The sequence below is a fragment of the Pongo pygmaeus genome, chromosome 6 (genome assembly GCF_028885625.2).
Source record: "Pongo pygmaeus isolate AG05252 chromosome 6, NHGRI_mPonPyg2-v2.0_pri, whole genome shotgun sequence".
Lineage (NCBI taxonomy): Eukaryota > Metazoa > Chordata > Mammalia > Primates > Hominidae > Pongo > Pongo pygmaeus.
Genome location: NC_072379.2, coordinates 125,765,750 through 125,785,463, shown reverse-complemented (window position 1 = coordinate 125,785,463; position 19,714 = coordinate 125,765,750). Strand labels below are relative to the sequence as shown.

General features: G+C 34.0%; 1 protein-coding gene across 2 annotated transcripts in view; it reads left to right on the top strand.

The window, feature by feature from the left end:
- Positions 1-19,714, top strand: part of GRM8 (glutamate metabotropic receptor 8) — a 938,300-nt gene that overhangs the window by 592,716 nt on the left and 325,870 nt on the right. For both annotated transcript variants that reach the window (XM_054495924.1, XM_054495925.1), the window contains one exon: positions 3,603-3,803. In XM_054495924.1, coding sequence (XP_054351899.1) covers positions 3,603-3,803 — 201 coding nt within the window. The remainder of the gene's footprint in view (positions 1-3,602; positions 3,804-19,714) is intronic.

Below are 19,714 nucleotides of genomic sequence, written 5' to 3'. Positions count from 1 at the left end.
TTTATCAGGAAATTATTGAATGCTGAGGAGTATCTTTATAAATTGACAGGGAGTTTGCACTGGCATTAAAATAAAATGATAATATATAAAATAAAATAAAATGATAATATATTAAATTGAGGTTGCACTGGCACTAAAATGGTAATATATTAAATCAAGAACATTTTAGGATAGAGTAAGTTTGAAACTGTAAAACATTCACACATGTTTAGCTGTTACATGAATTCCATGGGTTGTAAAAAATTTCCAAATTCCTTAATGCTCTTGTGGTCATTGCTTCATTTGAAGCCATTTGGCTTAGGCATTTTCTGCCAGTTCTGTGTCCACTCTCCGCCCTGCAGTAATGGAAACATGGAAGTCCTCCCTTTTCTTTAAAGCCCACAAAATAAAAAATAATTAGATTAAAAATAAATAATATTTACAGAAGAGGTGTGTGAGGGGTGTGTGTGTGTGTTTGTGTGTGTGTGTGTGTGTGTATGTATGTGTCTGCAGCAGAGTTGTTTACAGAGCAGCAATACAAACAACTTGGAATGTTAGATTTCCCTCTGCCATTATTGTACCTTGGGCTCAAGCCTTTCTCTGTGTTGCTGCATCCTCCTTTCCCTCCTCTCTGTATCTTTTTCTTCCTACTGCTTTCTATTTTCTGTTTCCACCCTCTCAGGAGGAACACATTCAATTCCTGCTTATTGGACCATCATTGCATTGATGTTAGAAGTTTTATATGCCTAATTTCAGGACAATTAAATTAGCCCTTTGGCATTTTAACTTAGAAAACTGAACTCTATCCTGAGAAATGGGAAATTCTTTCTTATTTGCAGATCTTTCGTGTCTTTCTGGCTTCTACCCTTGTCATCAGCTCCAGGCCTCCCTGTGTGTCTAAGGACATGGTGGAAGCTTTGAAATGCGTAAATACTGGGAATTGTGTTCTTTGACTCTTCATCTAGTGAGAAAAGGGGAAGAATTTGATTAGATTTTCTTCGGGTTGTGCATATCATGAAAGAATTATTTTTATTTTCATACTTCAATACCATAAAATTCTCTAAACAATAGATCTATAGTGGTATTTTTGAGGATGGTTGTATGGAAGAGCAGAAATTTCCTAAAGCTGGCCCACAGACTCAGCTGGTTGCACCAGAATCTCTTGGCGAGTTGTTGAAATGACAGATCCTTCATGTCCCAAGTAGGGAGATTCTAACCCAGCAAGTCTGGGGTGGTGCTGAGAAATCTGTACTTAAGGAGAGAACCAAGTGTGGAAGCAACTGCCCTGAACCTCACTGTCTTCATTTTCCATTATCAAGTTCAGTGATGCAAAATAAATGAAACACTGGGATATCCATCCAGACCTAGGGACTGATCCTCAAAGTCGTTATTCAGTCTTCTTTCTGAAATTTCCTTGTCACTTGCCTCTTTGTTCATAAGCAACCATCCTGGTTTTCCCAGGGCTCTTCAGGTTTTGGTCCTAGGTCCTGAGAAGCCCTTTGGTCCAGGACTAACAAGAGGGGATAGTCACCAGACTAGAATCTATACGGAAATAACAGCATCTATTTGGTTGCTGTAACCATCCTTCAATATTTATTTATGAATGATCTCCTTTGTGGTTAAAGCCATGGGAGAGAAAATTTAGGCAGAAGTGGAAAGGGTTGTTACAGGAAACTTGATGAGTGTTTCTGGGAACAAACAGTGTTGTCCTAAGACTCAGGAGACAAAAGTGTAACCTAGGGATAGGGAGAGAACATAGTCCCCATGTCTTGTGGATCTTAGCTTAGATCATGCAGCTATAAGGGGTAGGTTGAAGGAGACAGTGTACCTTTTGAGAAGTAATCTTCCCTGTCTCTTTGTGCTCACAAACTTGCAAAACTTTCAGTAGGATATTTTAGGGAATCCCCTGCAGAGATAGCCTCGTTTTATGTATATTGTTTGATATGGAAGCAGCAGACTGTGTAGTGATATGGTAGGCCATTGGAAATATGGGACGATAGCTGTTACACAGCAAGAAAGGTTTAGAAAACTAATTTTCCAAAAAGCTAACTTCCAAAGAGAATTAAACTGATTATTATAAATTGATCTAATGTTCTGGACTCTGTAGCCAACATTTTATAATCCAATTTGTATTTCTAGACTGTAGAAATTTTAGTAGTTGACAAAATTGACAATGAGCAGATTCTGAGGTTGGGGATGAAGAAACTCAGCCTTGGAGAATGAAAAGTTGAGACATGAGAAAATCGGAAAACCCATGCCAAACAGGGAGGAGAAGAATTCAGCATCATAACAGACCACAGAGACCAGAATACCAACCAAGAGCATCTAAAAGCACAGAGTGTCACAAGTGATTAAGACCAGAGGAAAAACAAAAACCATAATTCGATGAATAAAACTAAATAAACTGACCACTAATTTTGTTTAGAAAAAAACTAGTTTTTCGGAGTGTAAATATACAAATATAAACCACTTTAATTCGACTCTCTAAATATATAGGTTATATGCACTGGTGTTCAGAAAACAAATATTTGTTGAATTTAAATACAATCTATTCAAGGTTAGTAACATCCATGGAAAGTTTAAAATACTTGCTTTTGTTTAAGTGTTACCCGTTGTGTAAGGGTTGGTGAGGGATGTAGAAGTGACAGGAGATCATTTTTTGTTCCCTTAATAAACCCTTGATGTCCCTTTCATAATATTTTCTTGCATGCCCAACATTCTTGCCATCTACCAAATTTTTCTGGGGATTGAGAGAATATTGGGCTTGCAGTCTGAGACCTACGAATGCTTCCCACACCTGCCCTATGTACCCCATGTACCCCATGTAATTATAATCTCCATGAGTCTCAGTTTCCTCGCTTTCAAAATGATAATGTTGGATCATAGTTGATCTCTCATTTATATTTCATTTAAAATATATTTGTATTCCATATTAAATTATAAACACCAACCTAAAAGTAATCTCCAGTGCCAATTATCAGCCCTAAATATGCCCAAACACAGGTACATTTATTCTGAGTGACATTCATTTTGAGGTATCTACATCTTTTTAATAGAAATTCTAGATAGAAAATTGAGTTCAAAAAGAAAACAAATTGAATGATTATTATAAAGATAACGAGGGTCACTTAAGGGAGTATTGTCATATAATAGTTACAAAAAGGCTCCCAAATAGAGCACATTCAAAATTAGAACTGATTTGGTAGGTGGTGAAAGACCTTACTTTGGGCCACCAATTAAATGACACTCCTGGAGCTGAGATAGATGGCAAGAATGACACACTACACATTTTACTTAAAAGATCAAGCCACTACCAAAATATTATGTAATTACTAGAATGCACAATATAATAGTACTCAATAAGGTGGAAATAAAGATAATGAAACTATACATCTTTTATTTACTTTATATCTTTTTGTTGCTAATGAAATAGTTTTACTCTTTCCAAATAAACTCAATATCCAGTTTAAAAACCTGACTCAGTAAGTATAGAATTAATCAGAAGTGAAATCAAATAGTTGTGTCTCATTAAATGTTCCTCAAATGATGGAAATCTTAGCTCTAATGCCGTCTTTTATTGGAATCTAACATCAACTTATGGTTTTTACTTTTTTATTTTGCAGGGCTGGAGCGAATTGCTCGGGATTCATCTTATGAACAGGAAGGAAAGGTCCAATTTGTAATTGATGCAGTATATTCCATGGCTTATGCCCTGCACAATATGCACAAAGATCTCTGCCCTGGATACATTGGCCTTTGTCCACGCATGAGTACCATTGATGGGAAAGAGCTACTTGGTTATATTCGGGCTGTAAATTTTAATGGTAAGTTACAACGTGTGTGTATGTCTAAATACATTAAAAGTGACAGGGTGTGTTTTTCCTCCTATATATGGAAGATACCCAGGCAGAGTGGAAAACACAGGATTAGAAGCAGTTCTCTTCTTTGATCAGAAGTGTGAGTTTTTCCACCTGCTTTTAAATCTCAAACATATTTTTTATGCTACCATTAATCTATGCTTGAAGAATGCAAAAGTTTAAAATAGGCCTCTATCAATCAAAATGTTCTACTTAAATATCACTATTGAAGAGATCACTTAGAAGGCTTATTTGAAACCACTGACACTAGATTTCTTTGAAAATGTTTTGTTCATGTCGTTATTAGAGAAGAGATTGTAGATATTTTGTTTTGAAACTGATTTTAAGCTTTTGAAACAGTAAGTTGACTTGAAGAAAATGGATGATTTGGAGTTGCTGTATATTTATACTCAATAAGTGTTAAGTTTCTGTGTTTTCTGTTTCCTTATATTTTTCTCAATGACTCAGTCCTTTGGAAGCAAAGGGATGCACACAATGTAGACAGGATTTTTATACTGTAAAAGCAGAAATGTTGCTTCTGTAACTGCCACAAGAAACTGATACAGAATATACTGGATTCACAGTATTTGATTGAGAATAGCCCAACTGCCTGTCTGAAGTGTTGGAATTATTGAACGCTGCTATTCTTTCATGAGAGTTGCAATGGTTGTTGCCCATGACTTTGATCATTATTTTCAAATGAAATGATAGAATGCTCTGAGCTGTCTAATACTTTTGGTTTGGCTTTAATCCATACAATGGACATGCCTTGAGACACGCACAGCACTGCACCGTCTATCATAACACACTCCAGTGACCTCAGCTGCCAGCGTTTAGCACAAGGTCATCTTCAATTTAGAATTCAAGTGGAAACTTCTTTTTTTTTTTTTTTTTGCATTTTTTGCATTTTTCCTTTAAAGGCGACCTAAGACAGCATTTGGTTTAAATTCAACACACGTTGTCTGTGGCAGAATATTTGTGAAACGTTACATAACATTAATCTTTTTGTTGGGAACATGAATACTAACAGGAGTTTGAAAATAATTTTTATGCAATTATGAAATTGATCAAAAGAGATGTTGCAATACAGGGTTGTTTACCATAACCTGAGGTTGGGGAACACTTCCTTTATCTAATATTGCTAGTTAAGAGGTGGGAAGAATAACACAGATGAGTGAAGTTTCCATAGAACTGAAGCTCACCTCCAGAAGACAGGGAAGTCTTTTAAAGAAGCACTAAAGAAAACATTTTAAAGGCAAATTACTAATTTGTCTTTCATCTTAACCATAGTTCAAAACCTAACCCTTCCTTGATGACTTCAATTATTTTAATTATTATCCATCCTGTAATATGATGATACTATTAAAGACTGTTAAAGAATATCTTAAGGTAATGACTACTAAAAGGATTTGCCTCTAGACTCCAATAATCTTTGAGTTCTGTCCACTTTTTATAATTTTTTTTTTTTTTTACATTATCAAAGTGTTGCTGCTACTGTTGCTGTGCTTGTTTTTAGGACAGGTGCTGATGATACTTTACTGGGGAAAATAGACAAAACATTCATGGCACTTAGAGTTTCCTGGAGAACTTAGGTATTAATCAAATAAGCACACAAAAATATAATTATGTAATCTGCAATGAGTGCTGAAAAAGGAGGTATTCTGGATTTAGAGTTTATAATCGTGAACATTTCCCTAATATAGGGATTTAGGAACAGATGAAATCTGAAGGAAGTAGGTGTCTGAGATAAGGGTAGAGCAATAGGCCGGGCCATGTAGACCATGTGAGGTCTTATAGGCCATTTTTAAGGTTTGTTCTTCATCTTGAAAGCAACAAGAACCTATTGGAGCATAATAGAACTGTGTCTGATATAAGGCTACGTATATCTCAGATGAGGGTTATGGAAAATAAATAAATCTTAGTATATGAACTTAAAAGACAATCTCTTTGAGCTCTTTGGAGATTGAGTTTGCTGGGCATGAGTCTTGATTGTGTTCCAGTAGCTGATAATACAGGATAAGAGACCTGAAGATAAGCAAATGATCATAGAATACATAATTCTGTTGATTTTCGGTAATTTCCAGGATATTCATCACATTTTAATTTTATTATTGATTTATGTATTCATGTTCATTCTGTTTATGATAAAAATGACACACAAAGCTGTTCAAATAAAAGTACACCATCAAAACTACTAAAGGAGGAAGAAACAAATACGGTAAGCAGAATAAAGGATGAAATCATTAACTGTTGAGCTTCTTAAGCAGTCAAAGCATAAAGGGACCGACAATGTGGTTTATAATTTTCATTATATGATAGAAGCAAGCTCACCTATTTTTCAAGAGAGAACAAATTTTCTTGGAAATTATTTCCAAAAGAAAGGTGTCATATGCGACTTTGACAGCCAAATGAGCAATGTTATTTAACAAAATTTTACAGCAAAAGCAGAAGTCTTCTCTGGCTGTTTTGCATTTGTACCCACAATCAAAGTTAAGAAATGATGTAACTCTTATAACACTGAAAGTATATTTCATTAAAGATGTTTCCAAGGAGGAGGAATATAATTGTCCTTGATTTAGATGTATAACTCTTTTGAGCCCTGATGATATGGGGATGTACCATACTCTGAAGAATAAATGAAGAACATCTCCCTTATACTCTAGTTTTAAGACTCTATCTTCAAAAACATCCTACTCAGAAATCTAACATTTCAATCTGTTAAAAAACAAGAACTGTTGGCTTGAAGGGAATGGCATAGCCCTGGCTGGTCCACTTCCTTAGTCCTGCTTACTGGTCTCGGAAGTACCTTGAAGAGTCCCAGTGGCTCTATGAAGCACACATACAATCTGCAGACTTACACACATTATCATTGCTCTTCACAGGGATTTAACAGCAGCTGGAAGTAGACTTTTGGAGCTTGTGTTAGCTGTTAGGAACCTAGGAAACAGCTATGTTATGTTGTTAATTGGAAACCAGTTGAGTTGGTTATGTTGGTGACAGCCAGTGTTCTCACATGGTGGGACAGCTGACCCACCTCCCTAACACCAAAAGTGCAAGGAGGCCATTGGCCAAAACAAGGTTTGCTCAGGACCAATTTTTAATTTTCTGAAGAACCCAGATGTGCTTGACTAGAACCAGAGCTGCTTATTATACACAACAACAAAAAATATTATATATTAGAAGGTTTTTAGCCTAGTTATTGCCAGTTGTCAAAGAATGAGCTTTATAAGGCAACTGCCAAGTTTGTACAGTGTGGCCTTCTAGATTGTCTGCCAGGATCAGTAAGCTACAAAAGGTACTCTCCAGGAATTAAAAAAATTGACCCATTAGATGGAATTACTTAGTAATGCCCATTTAAAATTGAATAGTGGCTATCCCAACGTGTGATTTTTGTATAGATAAAATTGTCGTTAAATTAGTTCTTTTTGACATAATTAGATATCAGGATACATTTCTTTGTATGCTCCTTTTTAGTTTGAGATAGTAAAACCATGTTATTGGTATGGAGGAAGATTCTGCTTCCAGTTTATAGGAGCAGGAGGTGAAGTAGCCAGAGCACTGGAAGCTCATCAGATGATTGTTACAAAAATAAAGAGAACTGTTTGTTTGTTAAAATTTAATCTTTCTCACATTGTAACCAGGTATGTGGTATGCTTACTTAAGCAATGGTTTAAAGATATGTAAAAGATTGTGCTTCTTCCAGTGTATCATTTAACTGACAAAGCAAAGAATATGTTAGAATTTAGAGTGATAAATGACTAGTATTTCAGGCCAGAATTATTTCATTAAAAAATAACCAACTAAAGCTGGAATATTCAAACTGCTGAACTGTAGAGTACTAATTGGCATCAAAGACATAAGCTACAATGGTGGTTTAATTGAATGTAATCACTGAAACTGATTTTTTTAAATCACTGAAAAAAGGTACCTTAACCATCTTCTGCATCTGTATTTTAAGCACATTCTGAATCATAGTGTATCCAGAATTACTCGTTTTCCTTACAAGTTTTCTTAACATCTTCTATCTACTTGGGAAGCCAGAAGGAAACAAAGACTTTCCTTTTAGGGTTACTTTTATTGCTGCTATCTGAACAAAATGTTATTTCTATAATTTTTAAACCCTAAGATTTATCAACAAATATAGAGAAAAGGAGGTCAGGTATTTTAGGAACTTGTCAATTCCTTACTCCAGAATGATCTATAGGCAATAAAATATTAATTCTGTACATCTTGTATAGAATCAAAGATGTTTCTGTTGCTATGAGAACCTTATTTATCATAAAGAAAGTGTTGGATAGAATTTCAGAGCTGTCTCCCTACTCCCTTGCCCTATAGCTGAGCTCATGTCAGGGCAGGTCAAGCACAGTGGCATATTAATCCGAATTGTTTGACTGTATGTAACCAATGAACTTGAGAAACCAACTAAAACTTGCTTAAGCTGAAATGAAGAATTTGTGAATGTGCATCAGGAAACTCCATAGCAGGAATAGAAATGAGTCTAAAGAAAGAACTGATCCTAAGAAATAAAAACCTATAAGAAAAAAAAGCATCTCTGTCTTTCTGTCTGTCTGCTTTATCTGTTTCTCTTTATATTGGTTTTCTCTTCTTCTAGGTTCACAGGGTAGCAGAGGATCTACAGTTCTAGGGTTTAGCTATTCTTTAAGACACTTGTTAAAACTAACTTTTTTTTTTTTTTTTAAGTCTCAATGTCAACTTCTTGGAAGCTTGAATCTCATTAGCCAAACATAGGTTGTATGTCAGATCTGTTCCGGATTATCAGTGTACAGGAGGAAGTAGTACAAACTTGGTTGTCACAGACCACTCCCTATAGATAAAGGAGACATTTAGAAAGTTTCTATAAGTGCCTTATGGGGAAAGCTTAAGCAGGGAGGTGGAAACCTGAGAGAGGGGTGATGTCTAGGTATCTAAATCTCATTGCTTCTTTAGGTGGATGAGTTCGTGTTAGTCTGAGGGAGACAGGAATCAGGTAGAATCTGTGATAATTGGAGAGAAGAGTCAACTTCAGAATTTTGTAATGCAAACCCTTGTATTGGGGTTGAATTATCTGACACCAAGAGGAAGGAAGCAGCTTCCCTAAACTCAGCAGTGAGTTGTGATCTAAATATTTCAGTGCTGAATATTCCAAGAATAATATGGAAACGTTTGTTAGATTGTAGAGACCAGTACAGAGATAGAAGTTATCAGCATCTTCTTTCCTTTAGAAACCTTATTGATTTCAAAGTTAATGCAAAATTTCCAAATATACAATTTGAGAGTCTCTGAACACCATAGTCTGATTTTGAAGGAAATTTGTTAGCATAAAATACCTTTAAGCTATCTGAAAGGAATAATTATAGTTTAACATTAGAAAATATACTACAATCATGCTAATAGGTCAAATAAGACAATAATAAACATTTCATAAGATTGTGTAAAGTCATATGATAAAAATATTAGCCTAATTTATGTTACAAATACAAAACAAAAAAACTCGAAATTGAACAAATATTTAACATGATAAAGCACATCTTTCTCAGTCTATAACATTATATATTTATAGTTATTCTTATCAAAGAGATGGATTAAACCTATTACCACTATTATTAATATTCTATCAGTTTTAACCAGTGTGATAAACGTGAAACAAAAATGTGATAAAGATTATTACTATAAGGGAAAAATTATTTCATGATAATTTTCAAATTATTTGATCTCAACAATACTTATATTAGAAAGATAAAACATAACATTAATATTAGAACATTAAAGCTTTTCTACATAGTATTAAGAAGTCATTATTAATGCATGGGAACTGGAACACTTGTTTTCTTTTGCAAAAAATTATTTAAAATATTTTGGAATAAATTGAACCTGTTTGAAGACAACTTTACTGACAGACATACAACATATTTGAAAAAATGGAGAGACATTTCTTGTTTATGGACAGAAGAGCTAAATATAGGAAAAACATTAATTCTTTCTGAATAAATCTGTATTCAGGCATGTTATAATTCTGGTAGAAATAACTAGGCAATATTTTCTGGAATTTTAATAGTATTTTAAATTTTAATTATGAGAGTAAATGAGCAAAAATAACTAGAGTGATTTTAAGGAAAAATATTCCTACCAAACATTTAACACTTAAGCATAATGTTAAACTATAATAATCAATCCAGTATGAAACTAATACCAGAATAGACATGTGATAAACTACAATAATCAATCCAGTATGAAACTAGTACCAAAATAGACGTGTGATAAATGAATCCAAATAGAAATAGTCAGAAACATATAACGATGATAAAAAAGTAAATAATTCTACAATTGTGTGTATATCTGTCTATATATATAGATATATATAATATGAATTTATCATATGATAATGGTGGCTTTAGAACTCAGTGGGAAATAACATTTTATTGATTAAAAGTTTACGGTAGATTCAACTGAGATGATTTTTCCACATAAGGAAGTATTATCCATTTGAAATTTATTTTAGAATTATGTGAAAAAGAAGCAAAAGAATAAAGAAAAGAAAACGTAGGAGAAGGTTTATTTGATTTGAATGGGAAAGTTTAAAATCAGTAAAAGAAATTATTTTAAAAAATGCCATGTTTGATTCTTTAAAAGTATAACACTTCGATATTAAAAATTGTCATGAACATAATTTCAAAACGGAAATTATAAGGATTCTTGGGGGGGGGGCTGTGTCAAAACATGAATATCCTAAATATTAAAAGAGCCACATGAATTGATATAAACTATGCAATCTCTAAGAGATCAATTGACAAAACTTGTAAATGTTAATAAATATTTGAAAAAAATGTTAAGTCTCACTTATAATCAAAGAAAGGCCAATTCATCAATGAGAGACTATTTTCCCCTTATCACATTTATGAAGACTTAAACATTTATAATTACTAAAATGTATTATATTGATCAGCATTGTTTTTTTGGAGATCATTTGCTTGGTACATATCAAATTCTTATTTTCTTATTTCTAGAAATGTATTCTAAGAAAATTATTAACAATAATTATATTTACAGTAATTCATTGAAAAAAACAAATCATAATTTCACTTTGTTTTTAACTAAAACCCACCAACAATATATTGTATAGTATAAAATCACTGTAGTTATTTTTGCTCATTTACTCTCATAATTAAAATTTAAAATACTATTAAAATTCCAGAAAATACTGCCTAGTTATTTCTACTGGGATTATAATATGCCTGAATACAGATTTATTCAGAAAGAATTAACGTTTTTCCTATACTTAGCTCTTCTGTCCATAAACAAGAAATGTCTTTCTGTTTTTTCAAATATGCTGTATGACTCTCAGTAAAGTTGGCATAACACTATATAATGGTGTTGACTGTGTATTTGGGATCCTAGGTTTTTTTTTCCCTAGTTCTGCCATTTTTCTGTATTGCGAGCCCATCCAAGCCTCTCAACTTCATCTTTTAAGTGGAAAGATTATACTAAAATTATCTAATATTTGAGTTCTCTTCCAGGTCTGAATTCTCTACATAATCTTTTAAAGCCAAAGGCGTTCTTTACAAGAAAAAAAAATAGATGCCTATCAGCGTTCTTATTGTCTTTCTTTAGTTGTTTATATTCATGTTTATCTTTCATAAATCATTTATTTATTTTACATATATTTTATTGATTCTCTTCTAAGGTACCCAATTTTTACAAGAGTGCTGTGTCTTTTAAAATTGAGAATACACAGATTAAGACAATGTGGTTCTGTGAGTTGTCAAATTTCATAGCTTAACAGTGGAGGTACAGAAACCTGTTACCAACAATAATTCAATTTGATAAGTGATATGGTAGAGGCATGAGCATTTACAAACACAGTATAAGGTTGAGATTAAGAAACTACATAAGGGAAGCTTAAAGATTACAACACAGAGAGCAAGTGACATCTAATTTAAGTTACAAATAGAAAGTGACGTTTCTTCTGGTGGACAAGATGTGGAAAAGGTATTCATGACAGAGAAGGCAGTTTAATAAGAGCTTGAAGACAGGGAAGAGCATTCACATTCTAAGAAAGTTGAGCATCCACTGTGGAAGAATGTAACACAGTGGTTGTGGGGGCAGTCAGGTGATGAGACTGTAAGATGAGCTTGGGCCTGGTTAGAAACCTGTGCCAAGCTTGGCTTTGAATTTGACACAGCAGGGAAAAAGGAATGGAGCTTTTTGAGCAGGACAGTGAAGTGCTGGGGTAAGTGTTTTAGAAAAGTAACTATGGCAGCAATTTGAAAACTGAAGCAAGTGAGATTAAAGGCAGGGATGGTATGTTTAAGAGATAGTTCCAGTAGTCACAATGAGAAAATAGTATCTAAAATAGGAAAGTAAAGGTACATGTGAAATGGAAAGAAGTCAAAGATAGAGGAAGGAAATACAGAATTATTTGAATGATGACTCTGTTCTAGGTACTGTGCTTTGACTAGAAACCAAAGAAGTATCTTTTTTTTTTTTTTTTTTTTTTAAGGAAAAGTCTTTTATTTTGTAGGCAGTGAGAATTCATTGAAGTTTCTTCTCTTATTATGGAAGTGACATGATGAGTTTCATAAATCCGATTTTTTTTTTTTAATTTTTAAAATGCTGCTATAAAGACACATGCACACGTATGTTTATTGCCGCATTATTCACAATAGCAAAGACTTGGAACCAACCCAAATGTCCAACAATGATAGACTGGATTAAGAAAATGTGGCACATATACACCATGGAATACTATGCAGCCATAAAAAATGATGAGTTCATGTCCTTTGTAGGGACATGGATGAAATTGGAAATCATCATTCTCAGTAAACTATCGCAAGAACAAAAAACCAAACACCGCATATTCTCACTCATAGGTGGGAATTGAACAATGAGAACACATGGACACAGGAAGGGGAACATCACACTTCGGGGACTGTTGTGAGGTGGGGGGAGGGGAGAAGGATAGCATTGGGAGATATACCTAATGCTAGATGACGAGTTGGTGGGTGCAGCGCACCAGCATGGCACATGTATACATATGTAAAAGAAGTATCTTAACTTGCCCAATGATCTCTCTTTATAACTGTTTGTGACAACCTCATTACTGGAGATAATTCAGTATTTTAGTATATATACTATTGATGTAATCAACTTGACACTACTTTCTGTTTCATCTACTTTTTTTTTTTTTTTTAAGAGACAGAGTCTCGCTCTGTCACCCAGGCTGGAGTGCAGTGGTGCGATCTCGGCTCACTGCAACCTCCGCCTCCCGAGTTCAAGCAATTCTCCTTCCTCAGCCTCCGCAATGGCTGGGACTATAGGTGTGTGCCGCCAAGCCGGCTAATTTCTTTTGTATTTTAGTAGAGATGGGGTTTCACCATGTTGTCCAGGCTGGTCTCCAACTCCTGAGCTCAGGCAGTCTGCCCACTTTGGCCTACCAAAGTGCTAGGATTGCAGGCGTGAATCATCAAGCCCGTCCTCATCTACTTTTATAAGTAGAAAATGAGACAGAAATTCATTATATGGAAAAATTGACATAAAATGTCATCTCTTGAAGTTATGGTGCATAATTTCCTTATGATTAAATTTACTTGTCTAGTAAATGAAATAAAGTCAAATATGATTGATTATTTGTTGATCTAAAAATAATATCCTTTTTAATAATTGTCTCATTAGAAATACAATTGAAGAAATTAATAATTTGGAAATATGTAATTCTTGAAGTCTCTGCGTATTGCTATATAATCAATATTACTGTATATCCATTCACTTTTTAAAAATTTATAAATATTTTTAGAAATAAATAGGTCGATTCACAATTAAGTAATTTTTTTGTTTCTGATGAAGGAAACATCAAGCTAGCTGTAAAGTATTAATCTTACCCATTAAATCACCATGAAATTTAGCACTGTAATTCTACCTGCCTCTGTTTTCTAACCAAGTGAGGTGTTAAACTGTGGGATTTTCAAAGTCTGATTTCTTTTATAGTCTTGAAGGACAAGGTTTATTAATCTCTTATTTTCTCCTTTAAAATATAAGGACTTACATGTGGGCCACGACTGAGCCAGCATTGAAGAAAAGCTTGAAGCAAATCAGTTTTTACTCTAGCTCTTCCTAGAGTCCTACTCAACTTCATCCATTGTGTTGGGCTTCTTTTACTCATTCTTTATTTTTGTAATTCCTGGTCTTCTTCATCACATTTGAAAAAAAGCAGGATGAATGATAAATCCTGGAGAGAGGTGGAGTACCATGGGCTTAATAATTGAGGGCTGACCCTAGGTCTAAACTGGGATGCAGTAATGAGCCTTGAATGAAGAATGAGGAAACAGATGTAGGAACAGAGAGGATTTGAGGTGGTGGGAAAAGTTTCTGAAGGAGTTTATATCTAATAGTTTGTATTTTTTCTAGCGATCAGAAACAAACTTTATACTCAGTTTGAATCTAGCTTTACAACATTCAACACGTTGTAACAACGGCCAAGCAACAAAACCTCTATAAATTTTTGTTTCCTCATTTATAAAAAAAGGTGATAAGAATATATATAGTATATCTATTTTGGTTTCCTATCAAGTTTAAATGTGAGGTGATGATACATAGACAACACTTAAAAAGATATAAACTGTACAATATATGGAGAATATTTTATCAATAGAGCTTTAACAGACTGCTTGGGTCATCTTACAAAAATGATGAGATGACTGGGTTGGGACTGAGGACTTGAAAATCTTTAGAAAGATGCAGACATAGAAAGTACTACATATAAGGGTCAGTTTGGGAGGTGAAAACAAGGCAGGAGTTGGAAAGGATGCTTCTGCCACAGCGCCAACCAACAGGGTATTTTCAGCAGTGCCAGGTCCTTGGATATAGGAACAGAAATGTGAATGTTTTCATGACATTCTTAAAGTAAATAGGAAAGTACTTTACTGCTGAGATGGGCATCTAATGAATCTAGAATGGACCAGGTGGGGTTCATTGTCTCATTATTTCTTCTTGTTTCTTCAAAATTATATATTACTTTTTTAATTGATTGTATTTAATGGAATTGCGCCCATGTTATTAGGGATAATTATTTTCTTAGTGGTATTTTGCTTCAGAAAGAATCTACCCAAAAATTATAATGGGGGCTTGATTATTTTTTTCTTTTTAAATCTGTTAACTTTTATAATTACATTAAGGTTTAAACACAAAATTAGTTTGAAAGTGAGGGATAGGGGCTGGGCGCTGTGGCTTATGCCTGTAATCTCAGAATTTGGGAGGCCAAGGTGGGTGGATCACTTGAAGTCAGGAGTTTAAGACCAGCCTGGCCAACATGGTGAAACCCCATCTCTACTAAAAATGCAAAAATTAGCCCAGCGTGGTGATGCGCACCTGTAATCCCAGCTGCTAGGGAGGCTGAGGCAGGAGAATCACTTGAACCCAGGAGGTGGAGGTTGCAGTGAGCCAGGATCCCACCACTGCACTTCAGCCTGGGTGACAGAGGGAGACTCTGTCTCAAAAAGAAAAAGAAAAAAGGAAAAGAAAGAAAAAGCGAGGGACATTAATGAAAAAATTCCTTTAAATTAATGTGCCTAATTACTATGCTTTTGGGATTTTGATTTTCCCAGTCTTTTGGATGTGTTTAAAAATGATTATAAAATAACTTTTGACTCATATAAACACCTTGTCTGTAGCTAAGCTAAGTGAACAATTACTCACTTAATTTAAAAAATCTGTAAGTATGTATTTATGGTATTTAATGTGCATATGTCAACAACATTCATTTAATATTCATTAAATGTCTATTATGTGCCCAAACTCTACCATTTGTATTTTTTCTCTGTTCTCTCACTTCTTTTACTTCATCTTCCTTTATATCTTAAAATTCTTTTTCTCTCCTCTTGTCTTCTTTCTTCCCCATATTTCTCTGTTTGCCCTTGTGATCACTCAGTAACCAAGAGAGAGTGGCAAGAGGCTAGGATCGTGAACTTTTGAGAGACAGACATGAGCTCATATCCTAGCTCTTCTACTAATGTTGTAAGATCTTGGAGAAGTTATTTATATTTTATAAGCCTCTATGGCCTCATCTTTGGATGGGAAAAATAATAATACCTAGCTCATAGCTTTATTGTGAACATTTAATGAGATAATTCATGCTTAAGAACTTAACGCGATGCCTGGCACAGTGTAAATATGCAATAAATGGTAACTATTATTTTTTTCTGCTCCTGACAATAAACCCTCAGTGTATATTTACTGAATTTCAAACAAACACACATAAAAATCCACCAAATACATGCCCATCCACACAAATTCCTTTACATGCCTTAGATTTCAAAACAGCTGATAAATCTCCTGTAATCAGTAATATTGTGCTATCTGAACTTAATTTCTTATTTCTTCAAGGTGTTATTCATCTATTCCCAAAAGGGTTAGACTTTTTAGTTTACCCTTTCTTTTTTCTCTTGCAGTCACCTCCTGAACCCTTGATTTCTTATTAGAACCTTGGGGTAAGATATGGGAGTAAAATGACCTAAAACCTATATGAATATATCTGGCCTCAAGTAAAAGGATAGGATAGATAAGAAGGTGGAGGTTGCTGGTTGAAAAGGTGTTCAGGGAATGTGTACTAGAATACAATACACCTCCTAGGTTAAGAGTCTCTTCAGAAACTTAGTCGTTGCCTGGGAAGAGACCCTCTTTCCTTTGCAGAGTTAAACTGTTGCCCTTTGATCACACCCAACTCAATCAGAGAAAAGTCCTTGTAGCACTGCCCAGCTGACTCAGTTGTCCATGCTCACAGAACAGAGATAAGTAGATTCTGCATGGCAGAACTAGTTAAAAGTCATATGCCCTATTTATTCAAAAAAGTAATTCAAATAGAAATGAACATTTTGGCAAGTACAATTTATACTTAATCGTGCTTAAGAAAGCTCTAATTTTCCCCAGATCTTGTTGGGCTTTTTGTTGTTGTTGTTAACTTTAGAGAAAGTATAAAATACATACAGAAGAGTGCAATAAATCTATAGTTTAGTGAGTTTTCGTAAATTGAAATCACCCCACACAGAATCCAGAACACCAAACCAAACCCCCAAATCCTCAGCTGGCACCTCAAAACCCTCCTGGGTTCTCTATTCCTCATTACACCCTCGCCAAGAAGTCGCTCTCCTAACTTTTGATAGCACAGACTAGGGGTTCCTGCTTTTAAACATTATGTAAATAGAATTGTATAATCTGTACTTTTAAATGTCTGGCCTCATTTCACAGCAATTTTTAATAAAGATAAAATATATTTCTACCATTATCTGTCTCCATTAATGTTAGATTCAATTATTTAAATTTACTTTGTTAGACATTTAATATTTAATTTTTAAAGCCGTAGAAATTATTTCATGAAATAACATTTAATATCTATTAATTAGATTTAAATTTATAGAGGTTTACATTTTAGTACAATACCCATAATTTCTTTGAAACTGGTAAAGAAAATATTACTTTCATGAACCTTCTCGTCTTGGTTTTGTTATCGTCATTCTTTTAAATAATAAACTTCATTTTGTAGAGCAGTTTTAATCTCACAGCAAAATTGAGTAGAATGTATAGGAGTATCCATAGTTCTACGTTGAGGTTCATCTCTGACCTAAAAGTCCTCTATCCTCCACCTATCTATATTTTCTTCCCACCTCATCTCTGGCAACCATTGATCTTTTAACTACCTCCACAGTTTTGCCTTTTCCAGATGTCTTATAGTTGGAGTTATATAGTACGTAGCTTTTTCAGATTGGCCTCTTTCAGTTACTGATATAAGTTTGGGTTTCCTCCATGTCTTTTTATGGCCTGGTAGTTCATTTCATCTTACTATTATTGAGTTTTAAGGGCTCTTTGTATATTTTGATATAGTTGTCCTTTATCAGTTGTGTCTTTTGCAAATATTTTCTCCCAGTCTGTGGCTTGTCTTCTCCTTCTCTTGAATGTATCTTTTCCAGAGCAGAAGTTTTTCATTTTAATGAAGCCCAGCTTATCAATTCTTTCTCTTATAAATAGTGCCTTTGGTGCTGTAGCTAAAAAGCATCCCCATACCCAGTGTTATTTAGACTTTCTTCTATGTTATTATCTTCTAATAGTTTTAATAGTTTTCCCTTTTACATTTAGGTCTATATGATTCATTTTGAGTTTGTTTGTGTAAAGAGAATAAGGTCTGTGCCTAGATTTATTTATATATATATTTTTGCATGGGGTTGTCCAGTTGTTCCAGCACTATTTGTTGAACCCATCCTTTTTTTTCCACTTAGAGATTTGAGGATGAAAATTTTGGCCATACTCAATTGTTAAAATGTCATTAAAAGTGAAGTCAAGTGTTCTTTGTTGTCAGAATTGTGTGTGTATGTATCATTGTTGTTATTTTTGTGATTGTTGGGACTGGAAGAACATAAATATCGTCTAAACAATGATGAAATAAATAAAAACTAATAAGGTTGAATTGAAAAACTACCCATGGAAAATATTACTGCATAGGATTTATTGGCTGGCTGTTGAGCACCTGATTAATCCATATGGATGTTAAATGTAATTCCTGAAATATTTCATCTTCCAGGAAACAGCATTCTTACATCTGTTTCAGTTTCAATTGACACCATCAGAAAATAATCTGATCCCATCAGTCTCTGTCCTACGCACTGAGAAGAAGAAAATTATACTCTCCCAACTAATTCTCTAGGGTATTTCCAAAATACTAAAAACATCAGTATAAGGTTACCAACTTTTTCTTTCGCTTAGCATGTAATTGTTTCATTTTACCAGAGAGGAAAACACATTTGCTTTTCTTCACTTAGTTGTTAATGACAGCATGTCAGAGTTGTCACACATTCTAGAGTCAATAAATTCTAGAGTGCTAAAGAGACATTTGAGAAAATTGCAGTGTTCTTGATTGTACGTTGCTCCTTTTTCTAAAAATAAGTGCTTTCTGATTTTTCTATCCCCATATTTATTCTGAAATGACATTAGCCGTCTGCAAAAAAAAGCTTTTGACTGACATTTCAGACATTTTTTCCAGGTAGTACTTAAATAAGAATTACTTGGGTATATCTCTCTGATCCTTCTAGATAAACTTCAGTCAAAACCGTAAGGAGAATTGACACTTCTTGTACACAGAAACTATCTTGGGGTGAGGGAGAGGAAAGGCATTTTCACTGTTAAAGACTGCAATTAACTAGTAGATTTAAATGAGAAAGTTTTTCTTTTCATTTTAAACAGTCTATGTGCATAGGCACAAACTATCAGATATTGTTAAAAAATAATGAGATTTTTATTGCAATGTTTGCATAGTACTTTCTTTTTATACCTTTACAGGTTATGTGCTTCATCAGTTTTGCACTATGTGAACCTTTCAAATGAGCTGCAGATACAAAGTTTAAATGATACTACTTTGGACAATGATATGCTAATATATGAATAAACAAACACCATTTCGTGTTGGTTTTTTTTTTCTTTTTAGCATTATTGAAACCATCTTTTGGCTTGGCATGATGGCAATGTGCTTTACTGGTACTGAAGCAGAAAATAACCAGTCCATAAATTTTCTAGCAGCCTCCAGACACAAAATGTTTATGAAAATAAAATAGCATATTTTGCAAACTCCAGAATGGTTTCAGCTGAATAGCTTTAAGTCCTACCACAGGTCTAACTAGAAAGTGAATTTATAATAACAAGAGCTTTTAAGTTTACAATGGAGTGAGTGCACATAAACACACAGCTACTTCTCTTTATATAGAAATAGAGGAAATAAATAAAAAGAATAAAATGATATATGTAAAGAAAGGATATGTTTTCTTGCCAATGTCAAGATAAATTTTTCTAACTTCATAGAGATATTGAGTAAAAGTAGATTTTGAATTGCTTCATATCTTTGA